Source organism: Anopheles gambiae, chromosome 2 (assembly GCF_943734735.2).
Source record: "Anopheles gambiae chromosome 2, idAnoGambNW_F1_1, whole genome shotgun sequence".
Lineage (NCBI taxonomy): Eukaryota > Metazoa > Arthropoda > Insecta > Diptera > Culicidae > Anopheles > Anopheles gambiae.
This window is the reverse complement of record NC_064601.1, coordinates 9,353,883-9,374,024: the sequence shown is the minus strand read 5'-3', so window position 1 is coordinate 9,374,024 and position 20,142 is coordinate 9,353,883. Positions and strand designations below refer to the sequence as shown.

General features: G+C 50.5%; 2 protein-coding genes across 7 annotated transcripts; one reads left to right on the top strand and one right to left on the bottom strand.

Annotated features, from left to right (window-relative positions):
- Positions 1–696: 696 nt before the first annotated feature.
- On the top strand, positions 697–6,207 carry LOC1281419 (choline transporter-like protein 1). 3 transcript variants are annotated; one of them, XM_061644334.1, is made up of 9 exons: positions 724–1,208; positions 2,765–3,040; positions 3,128–3,241; positions 3,611–3,730; positions 4,068–4,174; positions 4,265–4,751; positions 4,822–5,190; positions 5,272–5,652; positions 5,751–6,207. In XM_061644334.1, exons 2-9 carry the CDS (start codon positions 2,975–2,977, stop codon positions 6,018–6,020), a joined length of 1,914 nt encoding a protein of 637 aa, XP_061500318.1. In that variant the 5' UTR covers positions 724–1,208; positions 2,765–2,974; the 3' UTR covers positions 6,021–6,207. The 3 variants fall into 3 exon arrangements, with proteins under 3 accessions (XP_321327.6, XP_061500318.1, XP_061500319.1); XM_061644335.1 differs by lacking the exon at positions 724–1,208 and adding an exon at positions 1,244–1,351; XM_321327.6 differs by lacking the exon at positions 3,611–3,730 and having other exon boundaries at positions 697–1,208.
- Positions 6,208–6,330: 123 nt separating this feature from the next.
- LOC1281420 (nucleoprotein TPR) lies at positions 6,331–20,110 on the bottom strand. Of its 4 annotated transcripts, XM_321328.6 has the most exons (9): positions 20,006–20,110; positions 19,228–19,488; positions 12,949–18,917; positions 12,566–12,730; positions 11,566–12,491; positions 8,195–8,568; positions 7,511–8,037; positions 7,258–7,420; positions 6,331–7,158 (listed from the first exon to the last, which is right to left on the bottom strand). In XM_321328.6, exons 2-9 carry the CDS (start codon positions 19,391–19,393, stop codon positions 6,911–6,913), a joined length of 8,538 nt encoding a protein of 2,845 aa, XP_321328.6. In that variant the 5' UTR covers positions 19,394–19,488; positions 20,006–20,110; the 3' UTR covers positions 6,331–6,910. The 4 variants fall into 4 exon arrangements, with proteins under 4 accessions (XP_321328.6, XP_061500309.1, XP_061500311.1 ...); XM_061644325.1 differs by having other exon boundaries at positions 7,511–8,022; positions 19,228–20,106; XM_061644327.1 differs by lacking the exons at positions 6,331–7,158; positions 7,258–7,420; positions 7,511–8,037; positions 8,195–8,568 and adding an exon at positions 9,104–10,641 and having other exon boundaries at positions 11,539–12,491; positions 19,228–20,106.
- Between the last annotated feature and the right edge of the window lie 32 nt (positions 20,111–20,142).

The following is a 20,142-nucleotide window of genomic DNA, read 5'->3' as shown; positions in this document are numbered from 1 at the left end:
AGCTTAATTTCCACAAGATTGAATAACCACTGATTATAAATGCGCCTTTTTTTCGCCCGTAATTCCTGTTCAAAGCTTCAGCGTCAGCGTGTGAGCGGAGTAGCGGGGGGAACACACCTTCCTCCCCGAGCAAAAGCTGTATGTAATATGTAAGGCACGCGGCAAACGTGGGAGCAAACGTTATATTAAAAGTTAATGATCGTATAAAACAGTAAAACGAAAGAAATAAACAAATAAAAAATCAAACAAAATGAAATAAAAATGCGACAGCGTCTGTTCACTGAATGGGCGCGCTCGCTTCCAAAAAACGATCGGAAAACTAAAACATATTCGGTATTTTTTTTTTGTATCTGTATCTGAGCCGTCCGAAACAGTTCAAATGGATTGCAAGAATTCCCAATTGCGCTTTATTTTTATTGCATCTCGCTAACGTAGTTCTAAAATAAAATCAATTGCTAGTAAACAAACACCAAAGCAAACATTACATTGATTGCTAAAACTGTGCCTTCGCTCTTCTCCCACTCCACATGCCCAGGAGCGCGGGGTCCTTAGCAGGGTTGTTGTCGGGCGGGGGGGTTGTCTGGCGCCGTGATTCGACAAAACGTGTTACTACGGCCCCGTGCGGGTTTGCAGCGGGCACAGTTGTGTGTGTGTGTGTATCTATGAGCGTATGTTTTATTTTCCTCGCAATACCATGGTTACCATCAAGCCACCCGGTAGCTATGCAATTGGGGCGCGCGCATTTGCAGAGTAGTTGTTACTGCTTGCGAGAGGTTGAGGGGACCTGTATGTGTGTGTGGAACTTCGGGAAACAGCAACTCCCTTCTTCTTGTGCGTTGGCTGCATATTGGGACTCGGGACTCCCTTTTTTTGCTGTGTGCTCTGTGGCTGTGTGTGGATGGAGATCGCGAAAAACGCCTTCCCATCCACCGGCATGCGTCCTGTGACTGTACGACGACAAACGACTGGTGCGATAGAAGGTTGGTCGCCAAGGGTGCAGAGCGTTCAGTTGCCTGCCGCCTGGTCGTTCGGCAAGGAAGACTGATAGTCGTCGCAGTAGTCGCAGGTTCGCTGTGTAAGAAGCCCCGGGAAGCAACCCAGTCAGACCCACACGCCACACAGTTATATCACGAAAGGACGCTGTTGTGGCGCAAAACAAAAGGATACTGCACTTTGCGATGCTCTAGCCATTGATTGATGCATTTTACGTGAGTTTATCCATTTTGAGTGCAGGCGGGTAATTCGTTTCAAGTAGTGTATTCCTTCTGTGTGTTCTGTGTGTCTGTGTTGCAACAGCAAGATCGATTTTCATGTGTGAACGTTCGTAGTGGAACATCCGGTGGTGTCGGTGGTAGGAAAAGTGTATTAATTATGCATAACGGGACAATAAATTACTTTTTATTTTCGCGAATACTGGTAATCGTGTCGTGCTACGCGGCTAGTGTTTGAGCTAATTTGTTTGAGTTTAATTCAACGGTCCCAATATTTAATTAAATTCTATCCCATACATTATGCGTTCGATTGAAAGCCAATGCTTGATATTGGGAAATTAAAATGCATCTATACAGGGTTTTCCAGGGGTTCTCATAGTTGCGGAGTCACTTTCTCGACTCTTTCTTATAGGATGTGAACTTGATATGATGGGAATTGGACTCTATGGCATTAGTTTTGGACAGGATTCTTATAAATTCCTATTGGATTTTTCAGAAAGGATGCTATAGAGTCCAATTCTTGGTACATTAAGTTCATTTCACTTAAGAAAGAGTCAATAAAGTGTCCCACAGCTATGAGAACTCCTGGAAAACCCTGTAAGCGTGTAATAGACTTCAACGGAAACACATATTAATCGATGTTTAGTGACCTCATCAAAAAGATAGTAATGGCTGGGCCGATATTTTCCTCATTTCATAAAACAAGGGACAAAACTGTTACAAAGCTCACAGTTTTTTTTCTTCTAATGCTGTTTCACCGCTACCACTCTGTAATGACGGCTCTGGAGGGCTGAACCTGGCATTGCAACCTGGGTAGGGTGTTGTCATAATAAAATGCTTCGCAATGTGTGTTTGTGTGTAGTGTATGGTGTGGAACGAGAACGCGATTACCGTTTGCGTTTACGCGCCAAGCACGAAGCGCGCGCGTATCGCGGGAATCAAATTTCAAAGTCCTTGCTACGTTTGTTTGCGCTTAGTCAATCGTTGTCGATCGTCGCGATATGAGGTGATACACACGCTTCCGTTTGGCATGCTTGTTCTCATGCCAGTGAACATAGAATACCGTATCAATCCACCCACCACCTTCCCCCCGAACATAGTGGAACAATAAGGTCCGATAGACAATAATATGTACTTCGCTTCATCGCTGAATGCACGTGTCCTTAGATACGCAAATGTTTGGGAGCATTCGGTTTTTTTTTTTTGTTTTGTTTGTCTACTAGTTACTGACATGTTACTTGCCCCTGTTAAGGTTCATGTCCATTTGTTGTGTCCGCTCTGGTGTGTTAGTTGTGTGGCGTGAAGTGCATTCGATGGTATTTGTGTGTATGTATCATTATTTTCCGCACCTCGTAAAACCCCTCCCACAACACCGTTTCCGTTGCTATACGAATCCGAGCGCCCCCAGAGGAGTTTGGGGTTGCACGCAGTAGGCGTTGGCAGGATATATGTGCTAGTTTAGTGTGCTGTGAAACGTTCCAAGGGTTAGGCAACTACATACACACTTCCGTCACTAGGGAGTGATCCTTGAAAATCTAATAGCAATTCTATAGTTTTTCATCTATACAGTGATGACTCCAGATTTGGAGTTGTAGTACCAAGTGAAAACAAGTGCATCCGGTAAATCAGCCGGAAGAATCGTTCGAATCGGATAATTTCATAATGCACAAGCGAAGGGATCGTTGGATGTGACACATCGGAGAGTGCTTTAAAAACCGCAAAAGAATTAACAGTACTCCGCCTACTGACGGACGCAATTAGAAATGCAGCAGTTCTGTTGCTGCCTGTCCAGCCGGACGGATAAGGTGTCACCGGGGGAATCGTTCGATGTGCGTATTTCGGAAATAGTAACCGTATCTGATGGCGTATTCAAAGTGGCAGTTCATATTTCTGTGCCTTCCATTTTTTTTCCCCAGCATTCTAAATCCCCGTCACCGAGCAGCGATGAGTCGGTTAATATATTCCGTGCCGACCGGCATTGCACGGACATCATGTTTATTGCCATAAAAGCGGCCTTCATTTTAATTCTGGTAAGTGCCCCTGAGCGACTAATTGCTGGAACCGGAACAACATCGATTACAGGCGGTAGTTTGAAATCGGTCGGTGAATTAGTCATATTCTTTCACTCTGACTGGAAACTTGTAATGTATATTCTAGTTAGAATCTGTCCCGTTCAGGAACGCAGGAGCTTGATCATAACTCCTATTTCCACTTAAGTCGGTTAAAATCCCCATCCTTGAACAACTCATTACGATGTCACAACTGTCCACAACTGCTCCAATACCAGGAATGAGTGCCATGGACATGACCTAGTGAAAAGATCCATTGTGTGCATAATTTCTCCGAAAATAAAAACCATTCCGTGGTGGTAACATATGTCTGTTTGGCATTTACCGCAGCTGGTGCTCATTATCTACTGCATGGCGTTTGGAGATATCTATCGCATAATAAATGGGTACGATGACTGTGCCAATGTCTGTGGGCGCGACAACAAGCCGGACCAGAGTCTGCCGTGCAAGGTAGGTCCCCATCCCCACGAATGCTTTAGGTCGCGTGTAGTACCAAGTTAGAGGTACGGGTGATACTGAACATGTTAGTTTTATGCATTTAATGATGTAAGCTTTCACATATCTGTGTTATAGACAATTTGTCAAAAAAAGAAAAAAATAGTTAGTTATGGTTTAGAGTATAGTTTAGGAATATTGAAACCAAACAGACGACTCATAGTCAATCATTAGTGGTAAGAGTCGTACAGAAATGGTCACTCACCCGGCGTATTATGTGTTAATGGCGTTAATGGAAAAAAGGATTGCCTAACATTTCACCCCATTCTGATTTGAATGAAATCGTTCACAGGGAGCGGATCGATCGAAGGAGCCGTTTTTACTGGTGGAAGGATCCGGGGTGACCGAAAGCGATCTACATCGCATGTGCGTCTCGAGTTGCGACGAAATTGAAGGCTTGTACGTTCATTTCCATCCTGCATAATGATCGCCACCGCGAACATACACTAATATAAATGAGTCCTGTCCCCCTCTCCCCCTTTATTCCAGTAAACCCTTTCTCAACCGCTGCATCCGGAAGAGCAACCCAACGGATGAGGTGGTAACGCGCACCGGATTGCGCAACTTTTTCCAGGAGGTGTCCGAGGACCTGGAAGCGTGCCACCGGGAGATGGTGTGGCTAGCGGTGACAGCGTTCGCCTTCTCGCTGCTCACGCTCGTGCTGTTGCGCGTGATACCGGGCCTGATCGTGTGGTTGGTGCTGCTGGCCGTCGTACTGGCCTGCACGGCCGGCACCATCTGGCTGTGGCTGCGGTGGCAGTACGAAGCGGAACATTTGCCGCCCAGTGCGGCCGATTCCTCCCGCATGCGGATGAACAATTGGCTGTACTATGCAATCGCGGCCACGGTTGCCACGCTGCTCGTGTACCTCGTCATACTGGTGATGCGCAAGCGGATCAAGCTCGTGGTGCAGCTGTTCAAGGAGGCGGGCAAAGCGATCGCCAGCATGCCGTTCCTGCTGGCGGAACCGATTTTGGTGCGTACTTGTTCGTAAGAAACACGCGCAGGGGCTCTAGCCTACTTATTACTGTTGTCTCTCTTCACAGACGTTCGCCACCATTGCGGCGGTAATAGTGCTGTACGTTTACTTCACGGTGTGGATCGAAAGTGCCGGCATGCTGGTGGTGGAAAGCAACAACAGCGCCAAGTACGTGAAAGACTCCACCATGCTGTTCACGCGCTGGTACAATCTGTTCGCGTTCCTGTGGTTTTGCCAGTTCGTGATCGGCTGCCAGCACATGGTCATTGCCGGCGCCGTGGCCGGCTGGTTTTTCACGCGCAACAAATCCAACCTGAGCAATCCGATCGGGCGCAGCTACTGCAACCTGCTGCGCTATCATCTCGGCACGGTGGCGCTTGGTTCGTTCGTGATCGCACTGGTGCAGTTCCTGAGGGCGATGCTGAAACTGTTGATGGTACGCTACGGCCGGGATCTCTGTAATGCGTTGTTTATTTTTAATACAATTTTTACCCTCTTACTTTTGCGCCGCACCCAGCATTCGGTGCGCAATCCGCAGAACCGCGTCACCAGCTTCCTGTTCGACTGCTGCCAGTGCTGCTTGCAGTGTTTCGAGCGGTTCCTGCAGTACCTGACGCGCAACGCTTACATCCTGACGGCGATGCACGGCGACCCGTTCTGCCAGGCGGGCAGAAACGCCTTCCGGCTGCTCACCAACAACGCGCTGCGCGTGTTTGCCATCAACTCGGTCGGCGATTTCGTGCTGGTGCTGGCGAAGGTGTTTGTGGTGGTGGCCACTGGCTTGATTGGGGTGGAACTGATCCAGAAAAAGGTTGGCCTGCATCATCCGTACGTACCGCTGATACTGGTCGGTATCTTTGCCTATCTGGTGGCGCACTGCTTTATGACCGTGTACGAGGTAAGGCTGTCACAGGAGATACTGAATCGTGTGGTGTTTGTTTTGCGTTTAACATCAAACCTCTTTCTCTCTCTCTCTGATTCTCTTTGTGTGTTTAGATGACGGTCGATACAATTTTCCTGTGCTTCTGTGAAGATTGTGAGAGCAACGATGGAATAAGCCGCCCGTACTACATGTCCCGCGGGCTGATGGAGTTTGTGCAGAACTCGAAGAAAGCGCTCTCCATCGCGGACAAAAGCTCCGGCGGCACCAGGCAATCGGTGCGCGACGGCAAAGCCTGGATGGGCGCGTCGGCGAAACCAAACGGCGGCGGTTCGCCTGCCACGGCCCAGCAACGTGCTACGGCCATTTCAGAGACAGTAGACTGATTACTATGATTTTCCCTGGTTTAAGATCATTTTCTGCCTTACTTGCCCGTGTGTGTGTGTGTGTGGTTGGCTTTTGCTTTTCACAATTTTATACTTTTTTTTGCACCGAGCTTGAGTTTTGGAAGATTTTTATGTGTGAAGAACTTGAAAAAAGTGTGAATAAAAATGAAAGTGTGAAGTATATAAATCGTTTTGTCATTTATTACGAAACAAAACCCCTTTGTACTCATTTGCTGACTAAATAGTTTGCGAAGCGAAATATTTTTTAATATTCTTTCGTGAAAAAAACATTTCCCTTAACACACCACCATTAATCAGCCAGATATTTTTACTTTCTATATTTCATTTTTAATTCTACGCTTAATGCGGTACATGTCTACCTACGCACAGAGCTAGCTGATCATCATTAGCGCGCTGACCATTTATACTTGTGCGAAGAACGAATCCATCTTCTCTGGCGGGCTCTTCTGATGCTCGACACACTAAGTTTACAAAGGGAAAATCATTATAATTAGCACACCTTAGCACAAAACATGAGGGGCGCCCCTTAACGCTAGCGAATCTACAAGTAATTCCATCGGGACACATTTTTTGAAATGATTAAACTTGCCACTCCTCTCGTTTGTGAATGTGTTTTGCCTTCTCCCTGCATTCGTCGAATGCAGAACGTTTGTCTTTTAATTCGCTTCATAAGCTAAGCCGCGAACTTTACCCGCGATAGGAATCAACATTGTGAGCGGTAGTAGTAGTAGTAGTAGGCGGTGCGGCACGGTCCCACCGGCATCGATGCTACAGCTGTATTGAGCTGTATGTAGAGTAGTATATAGAGTACGGGGCTTAACTAAGTGCAGGACGTAATAAACGACCGTCCACCACAGTTCCACACAGATTTACTGATATCGGTAAGCATTCGAGCGTCTTCCACGACCACGTTGATTTCCGCGTCTCGATTGCGGATGCTGTTGTTGCTGTTGTTGCTGCTGTCGCTGTTGCTGATGTTGTTGCTGCTGCTGCTGCTGCTGTTGCTGCTGCTGGTGCTGCTGCTGCATATGCATATGTTGCTGCATCATGTGAGGAGGTTGGTAGTGATGCCCACCCTGCGGAGGAGATCCCATCGACTGGGCAACGGAGCGATTTGCTGGAAGGAGGCACAGGACAACAACAACAAAAAAAAGAAGAAGAAAACCATTAGCTATTGACTTCAGCCCAGCAGCTCATTGATCGGGTAAAAGCTTACGTCTGCCTTCGTCCCAAGGCATTCGATTCAGAGTCCGTGGCTGTATACGACGGGCCCGTCGGGTGGTTGCATTCGTCGCTGCGCGTGGAATGGTGGAGGAAGAGCGCAAGCGCATGTTGCTGCTCGGAGTTTCCAACACATCAGCCTCGCTGCTTTCTTCCATCTGTGGCAAAACAAAAAAAGTACGAACACAAATCGTTTGTCAATCTCCTGCCAACACATCTCCCACCACCGGAAGCTCACTACTACTTACCGGCGACTGAACTAAACTTTTGTTCAGATGTTCACCCTCGGAGCTGACACCATCGTCGGCAGCACCGGCATCGGCTTCGTTTTTACGCGGGGCGGACGAAGATCCGCTGCCGCTGGCGGAGCCCGATGCTTGGGCCGTGCCGGTGGCAGGAGATTCCGAACTGGCGGCCGATGTGCTCGGAGCCGCTGTAGTTGACTGCGACCCAGCTGATGCCGCCGATGCCGGCCCTCCGCGTGGCTTGCCCGTAGACGTGCTGGCGGTGGTGCTGGTGCTGGTATTGTGCTCCTCCATATCTACGTCTCCGTCCACGTCATCGTCGTCCACATCGTCCCCGCCGATGGTAGCGTTAGCTTCCGCACCGATGCTGCGCGAATCGCCACCATCGACCAGATCGTCATCTTCCTCCAGCAGCTCTCGTTCGCTGCGTTCAAGCGCCCCCGGGCCGCCGGCATCGGTGGACGCCTGCGCTTCGGAGGAATACAGTGGATCGATCGAGCTGCTCGTTGTTGACTCTGGGATGTAACCGTCTGCACACGTTAGGGCCACATATTCGTCGGTACCGCGAAACGCAGACAAGTGCAACAAAGTGCACACAAAAGGCGGGAGACAAGAACACAGAACAAATAGACAAACGTAGCTTTAGTGACAAGTGACAAGACAACCACCACCTCACCCTCTACTCACCTCCGATATTAGCACCCGAGACAAGAATGTCGGGCACTTGGCTTTCGCCACTGCTAGTCGGCCCACCGGCTGCTACTGCCGCGGCCGCCGCCGACAGGCCACCCATTATGGAATGTTCCGACGACGAGTGGGTCGTATGCTGCGGCGTTGTAGGTACGCTGCGTCCACTACCGCCGGCCACCGTTGCTTCGTCCAGCTGGGACAGATCAATGCGGGTATCGTCGATTCCTTCCGGTAAGCTGACGTTGCTGCCGCCGGCCACACCACTACCACCACTGGTCGGTACCACACCGACCGACTGACGGCTGGCCGACGTTTCGCTGAACGTAAAGCGGGCAGTTGGTACCTGCGGATGCGGCGAACCTACGCTGAAGCTGAAAGCGGACCGGAAATGGGAACAGAACACACATAACGCGCATTTAGTGTATGCCACACACACAGACACACTCACATTGGAGGAAACGACATAACTAGACTAACTAAAGAACGATCCCTAAACAGCTAAACGGCTGTAAGCGAGCCTACAAGGCATGTTTTTAGCGCCGGATAAGTAAAAATGATCATAACTATAATATCACACAGCAGAAAACATTGTAACACCTTCATTAAGTGTTCCTCATTAGCTAAAGGTAACGGTAGCATGACCCATAACAGCGTTACATGCGAAGCAAGGCCGCCCGTTTGGATACTTCTGAAGGGCTAGCGCTTAAGGGTGGTTAAAAAAGGAGCCTCCTTTGAAGTGTAAAGCACAAACCGAAACGATTGAAATGATCAAAGCAAAACGTCGTATTTTATATTTTACTTTTCTCGCGATCTTCTCTCGCATAATGTCTCTCTTTCTCTCTTGTCTCGATCGATGTGTCTCTACAGGAATAGGAATTACTGTGTACAAACACAACCAGTGGAATGTGATTTTTTTTGGGATGATGGCTTTATTTTCGGACATTGCTGCTTACAACACCAGATAACAACAGTTCTCTACGTGCATAAAAAGCAAGAATATCTGCTGTTTTAATTTTCTTTCCTTGTGGATAATGTTCCACCAATGACTGCTATATCAGATAGGGTGGTGAGTATATCGGAGCGTGTGTTTACGTATATATTGGAGAATTTAATCATATGTACCCTAGTATAGTCTAACTGTTCTGTTTTAAACTTACTTCTAAACACCTATAACATACACACGACGCCTATACAATTTTCACGGATAAACAAACAAGATTCCTATTAAAGCTAAACTGCCACACACTGTTGTACGCTATTAAAAATTCTTCACCTAACACTAAAAGAAGTCAGTTTATTTGACTTGTGCTCATTTTAAAATTAGATTAAACACGCTCAGAAATGTAATAATCCCTGTTAAGTCTCAAGGAGCGCAACTAAGTATAGTATAAATGGAAATCAAAACATATCTTACATCGTTTTCAGGGACAGTTTAACATGTTAGCGACATTGTTCAACACTTGCGAGATATTTTTCAACAGTTCTGCTGTCACAAATATATGACCAGCGGTTGAAAAACATCTTGTGAGCGTTAAAAAATGCTGGTAATACTGAAAACTGACCCGGAAAACGGTATATTCTTGGAGCGATTCGAGACACCGTCTATAGTACGAAGATGTTGCGGTGCGCTTTGAGCGTTTTCAAACCAATTTTGGTGAGTAAACTTAATTAGAGCCTAGTAAAAGAATATGTTTGTCGAAAGATTTCTCTTCCCATTTTCCTACGAATGTAATTTGGAACAGTAAAGCAATTTATCAATGACCTAAGATGGTGAAAACATTAACATATTTAAAAAGTGTTTTCCATTCAGCGCCTAGCTATCTAGTGCCTAGTAGTAAAAAAGGGAAAAGAATAGATAAAACTGCAGTTTTTTTCTTTTAATCCACTACTACGCGAATGTTTGGAATGCTTTAACAAGGGCTTGACGGCAAATTATCTATTCGTTGAATGCGATTTGTAATCATAAAACATAGCATATGTATTGTGTATATATAGTAGAAACACACCAGAAATAACCTCCTCTTCTTCTTATTTGCGTAACGACCTACGTGGTCATGTTGGCCTTTGACAGTCGTGTGAAACTTATTGAGAACCACGCAGCCGGATACAGTCAGTACCTGGCTACGGGGAGACGGTCGCATATGAGGGGCACGTTGTTAAGTCGTGCGTGTTGACGACTGTGCCATGGGACCGCCCCGAAATAAGCTGACCCACAGGGACAGAATAAGCTATCCTCAATATCTGAACAGTGTGCAACTCTGGCCCTTGTTCTACCTGAATTTCTGGACCTTACACAGTGACTTCTAACTTTTATCTATTCGTGGCATTATCTGAAGTGAGTTCTTTACTGGTTCACAAAAAAATAATAATAATCGAAAGAAACAAGCTAAAAGTGTGCTATCGAGTGTGCCATTCTCTTCCCCGTGGGCGATGTGTCTTATGGCCTAGGGCGTATGCAAAATGTTGAGAACAAAGAAAGAGAGAAAGAGAGATAGAGAGACGTGGTTAGAATGAGAGTTTCTTACTAAAAAAACACAAAGCTCTCAGTTTTCGTGTTTAAGAATCAAATCATTAAAATAATACATTCCATTCCTCCACTAGAGATCATGATTACGATCGATGTGTTTCCTTGTTTAACACGTTGACTCTGTCCATGCACGTTGAACTGGAAATTAAACTTATGTGTTGAGCAATTAAATGTGCCATGTTTCCTCCTTTCGTGCTGCCACAATCAACGTGTTAAAAAATATTAATTAAAAATTGTGCTGTGACAGCACCAAAACACCGGTCGAATACATGCTCCATCATATGTGATAATAGTTGTATATGGCGGGGATCTTTAATGCGAATTTTTGTGTACCAAAATTAATACCACCGAAAGGTCGAAAAGAGTACGTTTTAATGTATGATTTTAGTTGTTGCTGAAATGAGGCAATATGAAGAGCTACAAAGGTCAAATTCAAGCTTGATTTGAAATGTTTATGATGTTATTAGTGTACTATTTAATGACAACACGTACCGATGACGAACGTTTCCCTAGTAACACTGAGCAAAGTTGATAGTAATCATTCAATACAACAAAACAAATCATTATGAAATAGGATACAGAGGGTAAAGTCTAAATCTCGTAAGATTTACTATTAGTTTGCAAATACAAAAGCATGAACGGGTATGAGTGGCCAATATAATAAGAAAACAAGCAATGAACTCATTTAACAACATTTGCTGCTGAAGCAAATGGACCAAAAGGAAAAACGAAAACGTTAAGAGCTTTTCATTCCCAGCGAAGAGATGATGCTATATACCAACAATCAGCCCAAATATCTCACACGGTAACTTACGGTCTTTCTGTGCATGTTTCTGCTTACCCATCTGTTCGTCGAGGCGCGTACAATGTCGGTGTGCTCGGTACGATGCGATCGTCCGCACCCTCGTGGTGGTCGTAGTTTTGCTGCATCAGCATGAGATGAGCCGCCTGCTGCTGCTGGCGACTGAGCGGATTGACCACCTGCCGTGCGGCGGAAACGCCGCTGCCACCGACCGCCACAGCTGATGCTGCTGCTGCTACCGCTGCCTGCGATTGGGCCGCGGTACTGCCAGCTCCCGTCGAGGACGCAGCGGCGCCCGACGGTAGGGCTGACGAGGAAGAGGAAGACGATTGCTGACCGGCAGCAGATGCTTCGCCGTGGCTGGCCCCGGTAGTGCTTTGGATCTGCGGTAGCTGTTGCGCATCGTTCGATGTATTGCCACCGCTTGTCGAGCTTGTGCTGGCGCCGCTTTCGACAGCGGAGGACGGTTCCGTAGAGGTGGAGGCACCGGCTACGGCAACGGAACTGCCGCCGGCGGGTACGGTCGAGCTGCTGGTGCTGCTTGTTTCCACGTCCGCTGTCGTATCCATTACCTTGGCGGACAGCGTGGACGACGAGGTGGAGGACGTCGACGTGGAGGTGGTTGAGGTGGTACCGCACGGATTCGGTGCTTCGTCTTCGTCCACGTCGACCTCATTGTTGGCGGACTGGATGTTGTTATCCTCGTCGATGTCCGGCCCTTCGCCTTCGTCGTACGCACCAACACCGCCGGCAACGCCCAGCTCCTCCGTTTCGTACGCATCGAACGGACCGTCATCCGCCTCGGCCGTACCCTCGTCAGCCATAACAACGTCCTCCTCCTCCTCGTCGTCATCATCATCGTCGTCTTCCTCCTCGGAGTCTACCACGATTATGTCGTCCTCTTGATCGCGCTGCGAAGATGTCGGCACTTGATACTCAACATCTAAGCCAGATTCACTGACACCCTGCGCAAGAGAGAAACAATGCGTCCAATGAAAACACTCATTGATAGTGTGCTTATTGCCTTGGTAACCCTTACCTGGAACCCGTCTGCTGCCACTTGCACCAATCGAAGGCGCTTTTTTGCCGGCGCTGGCTTACTGACCAACTGTTGGCCAGCGTTATCGGTCGAACTGTCACCTTCTACGTCGCGGGGTCGCTTGTGACCGGCCTGTGTAGTGGTTACGGTGTTGCTGGAGGATGCCTATAACAATTAAAAAGACAGAAGAGCATGAATACAACATAGTGAATATATAAAGCGGTATAAAACATGTTGTAATTGAAGAATTGAAGGCTGATTTCTCTTAACTAAATGATGAGATCTTATTCATGTTTCCAAAGATTTAAGGTCAATTGCTTCTGGTATGAGACTGAATCATTTTCTTCACGTTACATCGCTCGATTAAGTAACTAGCCACTTACTTGAGCTGATGATTGCTGCTGTAGCTGTTGCTGCTGTGGTTGTTGCTGCTGTAGCTGTTGCTGCTGCGGTTGTTGCTGCTGCTGCTGTTGTTGCTGCTGCTGTTGGAGCTGTTGTTGCTGCTGCTGTTGCTGCTGCTGCTGTTGCTGCTGTTGTTGCTGCTGCTGTTGCTGCTGCAGTGGTTGAAGCTGTACCGCCGATTGCGGCTGCTGCTGCGACAGATGAGCCTGCGGTGTCTGTTGCTGGCCAACAACTCCTTCCACATGGGGCATCACCATAGCTACGGCGGCCTGCTGTACCTGTTGCTGCTGGGCCTGGTCGTCCGGTCTAGCGATTTGCGGTGCATTTTCCCCCTCCGCATGCGTGGACGTGCTGGAAGACGAGGAAGAGCTTTCGGCCGTGGAAGTGGAAGCGGTGCCCATTGGCGGCACTGCTGCAACGGCCACACTGGCCGAGCTGGTCGCCGGCATGTAGTCGGTGTGCGAGCTTGTCGGTGAGGATATCGATTCGTTCAAACCAATCGGATTGGTGACGCCAGTGGCGCTGCAACTGCTGCTGCTGGTGCTGCTGCTACTGGTCGCGGTTGCACTGTGCACCTGCTGCTGCTGGGGCGGAACGAGCGCTGTGGTGAGACCGCTGGTCGACGGTGTACCGGACACTCCAGCCGGTCCGCTTCCTCCACTACCTGCCACTAGGGAGCTACCGGCGCTGCTGCTGCTGGTGCTGCCGCTACCGGACGGTGCAGTACTTGCCGCGGATCCACCCGATACGCTGACCCCTTGCGCCGGACTGGTCGACACCGTTGCGGACGCCGACGAACCCTGCACGATCGCAACGTTTGCGCTGCTCGATTGGCTCGTCGGGAGCACGGCGGCGGTGCGACTACCCACAGCCATCGGCCGGATGCTGGCCAGCGGCGTTTCGCTCACCCGCCTCGGCGTAACCGTAGCCGACTGCTGCTGGCTGGGCCCGGCCATCGGCTTCACGTTCGCCGTGCGGGGACTTTCGCCCACCGGTTTGTCGGACGCGCCCGCACCAACTGCGCTGGTCGTCGGTTTGGCCACCGCCTGCTGCAATCCCAGCTGCCGATTCAGCTGGTTCAATCGAATCGTCAGCTGCTCGTTTTCCTTCGTTAGCCGACTGATCGCGTCCTTGCTTTCGCGGTCCGCGTCCGCATTCTCCTTCTCGCAGCGCGTCACGCGCCCCTCGTACTGTGCCTTCAGCGTGTCCGTTTCCTCGCGCATCTGATCCAGCTGCTGCTGCATCTGCGACTTCACCGCGTTCAGCTCCCGTGCCGCATTGTTCTTCTGCTCCGTCAGGGCCAGGATGCGGTTTTTCGCATCCTTCATAATGTCCATGCCGCGTTCGGCCTTCTCCAGCTTCGCCCGCAGCAGCTCGTTTTCCTTCTTCAGCGTGTCAATCTCTTCGGTAGCCGTCGCTATCTGTTTGCGCATATCCTCCGAGTCCGCCGCTGCTCCTGCTTCCTGCATTGCAGCCGCTGCATCACCGGCGGAAGCGTTGCCATCACCGGACGAACCACCGGCTGCCGCGTTAGCACCAGCTGCTCCTGCCCCTCCAGCTGCTGCTGCTGCTTCATCTTCCTTCCGCGCGTCCGTCTCACGCTTCAGCTCCGTGAATGCATCCTTGTAGCGCTTGGCAATCTTTCGAATCTGGCCTTCCTTGATGCGCATATCCGCTAAGTTGTCTTCCGCAGTCTTCAACGCGGCCTGAAGTGTTTCGATCTCCGTTGCCTGGACGGCCGATGCTTCCAGATCGTCCGACAGCTTCTTTACCAGCGCGTTGGCCGACTGCAGCTTCTTGTTGACGGTGCCCATTTCCGCCTCCAGTCTCGTGCGCTCGACTTTGTGCGTGTTCAGCTCCTCGTTCGCTTGCTTCAGCAGCTCCTTCTCGGCCATCAGCATTTTGGCGAGATTTTCACGCTCCGTCTGCATGCGCTTCCAGTCGTCCGAGTTTGTTTTCGACGAACGTTCGACCAGCGTTGTCATGCGCTGCCGCTGGCGCGCCACATCCATACGCAGGGTCGTATTTTCGTTGGTGGAAGATTCCAGCTTAACCGTCAGTTCGCGCACCTTTTCCTCGAGCGGGAACAGCTTATCCTCTGCATCGAGCAAACGCTGGGACAGCTCTCGCACCTTCTGGTTCAGACCGTCCCGTTCCTCCCTCAGCACTCGGTTGCTGTCCGTCAGTGCGTTGTACGTGTCGAGTTTGCGCAGGATTTCCTCGTGCTTGGCCGCGGTTACCGTTTCGGTGTCGACGTTCTCGCGCATTTGCTTCAGTTCCGCCTGCGACTCGTCAAAGTTCTTTTGCAGCATCATGAACTCCGACTGTATGCGCACGTTCTCCGACCGCAGCACATCGAACCGGGCCACCGCAATGTCCTTCTCCTTGCGCAGGTATTTGATGATCTGCAGCATCTGTTCGAGCGATTGCTTCTCCTCGTCGTTCAGCGAGCGGTTCAGTATGGAAGCGTCCGCGCCGCCCATCGAATCGTCCGGATTGGTCGCCGATTCGGACAGGACGGCCGACTGGTTGAGCGCCGCGGCACTGATCGAGAACCGAGTGCTCAGGCTCTGTATCTGGTCGTGCAGGGCCGCATTCTGCGAGTTGAGGCTGTTGAGCTGTTCTTCGAGCTGGGACACTTCGGTGCGTAGCATCTGTTCGCGATTTTTCCAGCACTCTTCGTTCGTCTTCAGATGCTCCTGCGCCTGGTCGCGCTGCTTTCTCAGCTCGTCGAATTGGGCTTGCGTGCGGTGCATCTCTTCCTTCAGCTTTGCCAGCTGCGTAATGTCGGTCGAATGCTCCGTCACCTCGCGCGAATACCGCTCTCCCAAGGCACGCAGCTCATCGGACATGTTGTTGGTTTTATCACGATACTGACGCAGCTCGTTCGATTGCGCGGTCAGCTTTTCCAGCGTGCTCTTGAGCTCCAGCTGCACCTTGTGCAGTTCGGAATTCTGGTCACCGGTGGTGAGCTGCTCATCGGTAAGCTTCAACGATATTTGCGTCTTCAGCTCATCCACTTGAGTGCTCAGCTCTTCCTCGCTCTTTCGCACCGCCGCCAGTTCCTGCTCGCTCGTCTGCTTGGTACGATTGTACAGCTCCGTCAGATCCTTCAGCTCCTTTTCGGCCGATTCGGACAGCTGCGCGTACTGCTTGATGTGCTCCTGGGCCGTTGCCAGCTGCCCTTGCAGTGACTCCACCTCGACCGCACTCTCCGCCAGGGCCTGTTCGAGCTCGCGAATCTTTCGTCTCGCTTGCGTCACGGGATTGTCCTCGTCGTTCGTAGCCAGCGATTCCTGCAGCTTGCGCTGCAGATCGTCGATCTTGCGCGATTTGATCTCCAGCTCATCGCGAGCCTCTCGCAGCGCTGCCTGGTGGCCCTCGGCGATCGCCACCTCTTCGTCCATCCGCTTCTGTGCCGTTTCGACCTGCCGCTGCAGGTAAGCCATCTGCTCCCGGAACCGATCCTGCTCCTCTTGCAACCGCCGCCGCAGGGCCGAACATTCGCGCGACGTCTCGTCGAGCCGGGACTCGAGCCGCTGCCTGCCTTCGTTCTCCGACCGCTCCATGCTGACCTTGATCATTTCCAGATTGTTTAGCAGCAGATTCTGGTTGCAGCGTTCGCGGTTCAGAATTTCCCGTTCCGCCTGCAGGCGCGATTCGCTATCCTTTAGAATCCGGCATTCCTGCTTCAGATTCTCCAGCTGTACCTCGGCGCGGGCCAGCTTCGACTGTGCGCTCATCGCCTCCTCCTTCAGGTACATAATGGAGGCTTCCTGCTTGGCAATCGTGCCTTCATAGTTGCGATTACGCTCCTCCAGCGCCGTGATCTGGTTCTTGTACGTCGTGATGTTCTTCGATATCATGCGGTTCTGCTCGGCGTTGAATTCGTTGGTGCCCATCAGCTTCACGTTGTTTGCGGTAAGCTCGCGGATTTCGGTACGGAACTTGTCGAACTGCTCATTGACCGCCTTATCGTTGGCCAGCTTCTCGCGCCGGTAAGCCTCATACTCCTTCTTCACACCACCCAGCTCCTTCTGCAGCTCCTGCAGGTTGGCCTCCAGCGCCGCCACCTTGCGCTCCTTCTCCGCCACGATTGCGGCCAGCTGATTGCTGCTGTTGCCGACGCTCGTGTCGTTCGCCGTGCTGCTGTTGGCCAGCGGTACCTCATCCAGCCCGTCCATCATTGAATCGCTCTGCATGTTGCCGCCGTTCATGCTGGCGGTCGAGAAGGCGGGATTGTAGCTGCGCATCGCATCGTGGTACATTTTCTTGTACCGATCTCGCTGCTGGCTGCACTGCTCCAGCAGGCTGCGATGCTTCTCCACCGTATCCTTCAGCTCGTTGATGCGCTTGTTGCATGCCTCCAGCTTCGCCTCGTACGTGGCCGCACTCATCGAGTTGTGCACCTTTTCCATCTCCTCCAGCTTAGCGCTGAAATCGCGAACCACCAGCAGCAGCTTCACGTTGTTGTCCTGCAGCTCCTGGATGTTGGAGAACGTCACCAGCTTCTTTGAGATCAGCTCGCCCGGACTGCCGGTGCCCGCCAGCTCGATGTCCGGCGCAATGACACCGTTTTGCATCTTCTCGATCTCGTTCAGCAGGTGACAGATCTGCCGGCTGAGATCCGCCCGCTCCTGGCGGAAGTTTTTGTTTTCCGCTTCCACGATGCGCATTTTCTCCCGCACTGCCGCCATCTCCGAGTGCATTTCGCCGCTCTTCGCGATCAGATTGTTGAGCTGCTGCGTAATCTCCTCGTTTGCCTCCCTTAGATTGTGATTTTCGTTCTGCTGGCGCGATATTTCCGGCGCACTTTGCTCGAGCTCGTGCAGGATGTTCTGCAGCTGCAGCTTCAGCTTGCCATTCTCTTTCTGTTCCTGCTGGAGCAGCTCCATTGTGCGGACGTACTGGGTGTACACCTCCGTCAGTGACATACCCGTCTTCAGCATGCGGCTGGTAGCAGCTGCCGACGGGGCTATCTTTTCCACCGCGTGCTCTATGCTTTCCTCGTGAGCTGCCGCAAGCAGCTCGTTAGCGCGTTTCAACTCCTCCTGCAGCTCACCGATCGACTTGTCCCGGCCGGCCAACTCCTCGGCGTGCTTCAGCTCGAGCTGCTTCTTCTCGGTCTCGATCGTGCCACACGACTCGGTCGCTTCGTTCAGCATCTGGCGCAGGGCGGTGATGGCCGACTCGAGCTCTTTCGTCTGCTCCAGGTGGTCCTGCTTGTCCTGCTGCAGCAGCTCACAGAGCCGGTTCTGCGAATCCAGCTCCTTCCGGTAGTGCTCCATCATGGTGGACATTTCCGTCCGCAGCTTCATGTTTTTGGTCGCCAGCTCCTCCACCTTCGATGACAGTTCCGTGTTCTGCTCCGTCAGGAACGTGTTGGTTTGGTGAGCGATCTTCAGCTCTTCGTTCTTTTCCGACAGCTTCGTCTCCACCGTCAACGATTTGATGTTCTGATCGCGCCGGATTCCCTGCAGCTCCCGCAAAGCCTGATCCAGGTCCTGCGTCAGGCGGGCGATCTGATGGTCCCGCATCGACAGCTCCTGATCCATGCGCTTCTCCTTAAACTCAAGGCTGTGCTCTTTGCTAACGATCTCGTCCAGCCTGGCCAGCGCTTCGCATTTGGCCACGCTGGCCGACTTCAGCTTCTTTTCCAGCTCGAGCACATCCTGGTGCAGCCGCTCGACTTCCAGCTCCTTCCGCTTCAGCGCACTGTCCATGGCGTCGCGTTCATTCATCGCCTGGTTGCGCTCCTTGCGGAACCGATCGTTTTCGACCTCGTTCGAGGACAGCTTTTCCTTCGCCTTGCAAAGCTCCTGTTTCACGTCCTCCAGCTCGATACGCATCTCCTTCACGCTTAGCTGGGACGAGTGATATTTGGCCGATTCATCTTCCGCCTTGAGTGTCAGCAGCTCTATTTGTTTCTCATACTCTGCTTTGCTTTTTTCTACAAGTACAAAAGAGGAAAATGATGCAAAACGTTGAAATTAATGTGCACATCACTACAACAGCATAGAACACTGCCCGGCTCCACGGGAAGGGGGATGGGCAGAATTGGGCATAAATAAACTTAACCAAACAAATTTGCGCCGTCAAAGAGCGTCGACCGCTTATTTTCTAGCGGGATAGCAGCCTTTTGACAGGTCGACACACAGGTTGGCGTGTGAAAGAAGAAGCTACGAACATTGGTGCCAGGCGCTCGCGTGAACATTAAAAAAAAAAAACATTATGAAATGGCAAACTCATCTCCCACTTACCTAGGTCAGTCTTTGTCGTTTCGCACAACGCTTTTGCGGTCAGAAAGTCCTCAAACTTCTTTTCACACGCGCTTTCAATCTTTTTTATCGATGCTTCCGGAATGGCCCCCAGCTCTTCGGGGCTTAAAATCGAGTGCAGCACACCCGACTCCTGGTCGACCTCCATGTTTGCAGTGCAGTAGATGGGCGAGCTGATCTGTAGAAACTATGGCAAACACACTACACTTAGACGATCACGCGGGCGCAAAGTCTATGGTAGTTCTGAAATTCAGGTAAAGAAACGCGTTAACTTCGTCGCCGTCGATGCTTGGTGTTGGTACTGTCGCCGCTAATGCTGCTTCGTTTGACAGCACAAGTCACATATACAAATACACGCGTAGACACACGCACAGAGCCACACACACTCCGATGGCCGGGAGGAGGAACAAAGCTTCCCAATTCCACCGGTACTGCTTGCTGTTTCCTACTTGGGTTGTGGCGCTTCGCGATGATTTTTAAGCTTAATAATTATGCGCTCTGTTAATTATTACGCTTCTTGTAACAAAACTTTCATGTGATTCGCTTTATAAACAAGCATTTATATTTCATTCACGCCGGACACACGCACACATTCACAGAGACAAACATGTCGTCGCTTGTCCATCGGAAAACTACCCTGCGAATGGATTACTTCGCATCGAAAGTAAATGCCTGAACTTTGGGATTAACTTTTTCAATAAGCAACACAAAAATAAACTCTTTTTTAACTGTGAAACGCCCGCCTAGTCGTAGATTTTACCGATCTTATCCGATATCTGGAAATGCACTTTCCCAATGGAGCAACGCTTGCTACGACGTCTGTCTGCTGGAAAAATGAACGAAACAATAATTCGCAAGCCCTCTACACCAGCGACCCGTGGAACAAGCCCGAACCCA

What these genes read in the sequence shown, in the direction of transcription:
- LOC1281419 (XM_061644334.1), top strand. Translation starts at nt 2,975, where the DNA reads ATGCAGCAGTTCTGTTGCTGCCTGTCCAGCCGGACGGATAAGGTGTCA. An exon ending in ACCAGAGTCTGCCGTGCAAG is followed by an intron (nt 3,731 to 4,067) that starts GTAGGTCCCCAT and finishes AATCGTTCACAG; the next exon opens with GGAGCGGATCGATCGAAGGA. An exon ending in GCTTTATGACCGTGTACGAG is followed by an intron (nt 5,653 to 5,750) that starts GTAAGGCTGTCA and finishes TTGTGTGTTTAG; the next exon opens with ATGACGGTCGATACAATTTT.
- LOC1281420 (XM_321328.6), bottom strand. Translation starts at nt 19,393, where the DNA reads ATGGAGGTCGACCAGGAGTCGGGTGTGCTGCACTCGATTTTAAGCCCC. An exon ending in AGCAGCAATCATCAGCTCAA is followed by an intron (nt 12,731 to 12,948) that starts GTAAGTGGCTAG and finishes TAATTGTTATAG; the next exon opens with GCATCCTCCAGCAACACCGT. An exon ending in CTCGGGTGCTAATATCGGAG is followed by an intron (nt 8,038 to 8,194) that starts GTGAGTAGAGGG and finishes TAACGTGTGCAG; the next exon opens with ACGGTTACATCCCAGAGTCA.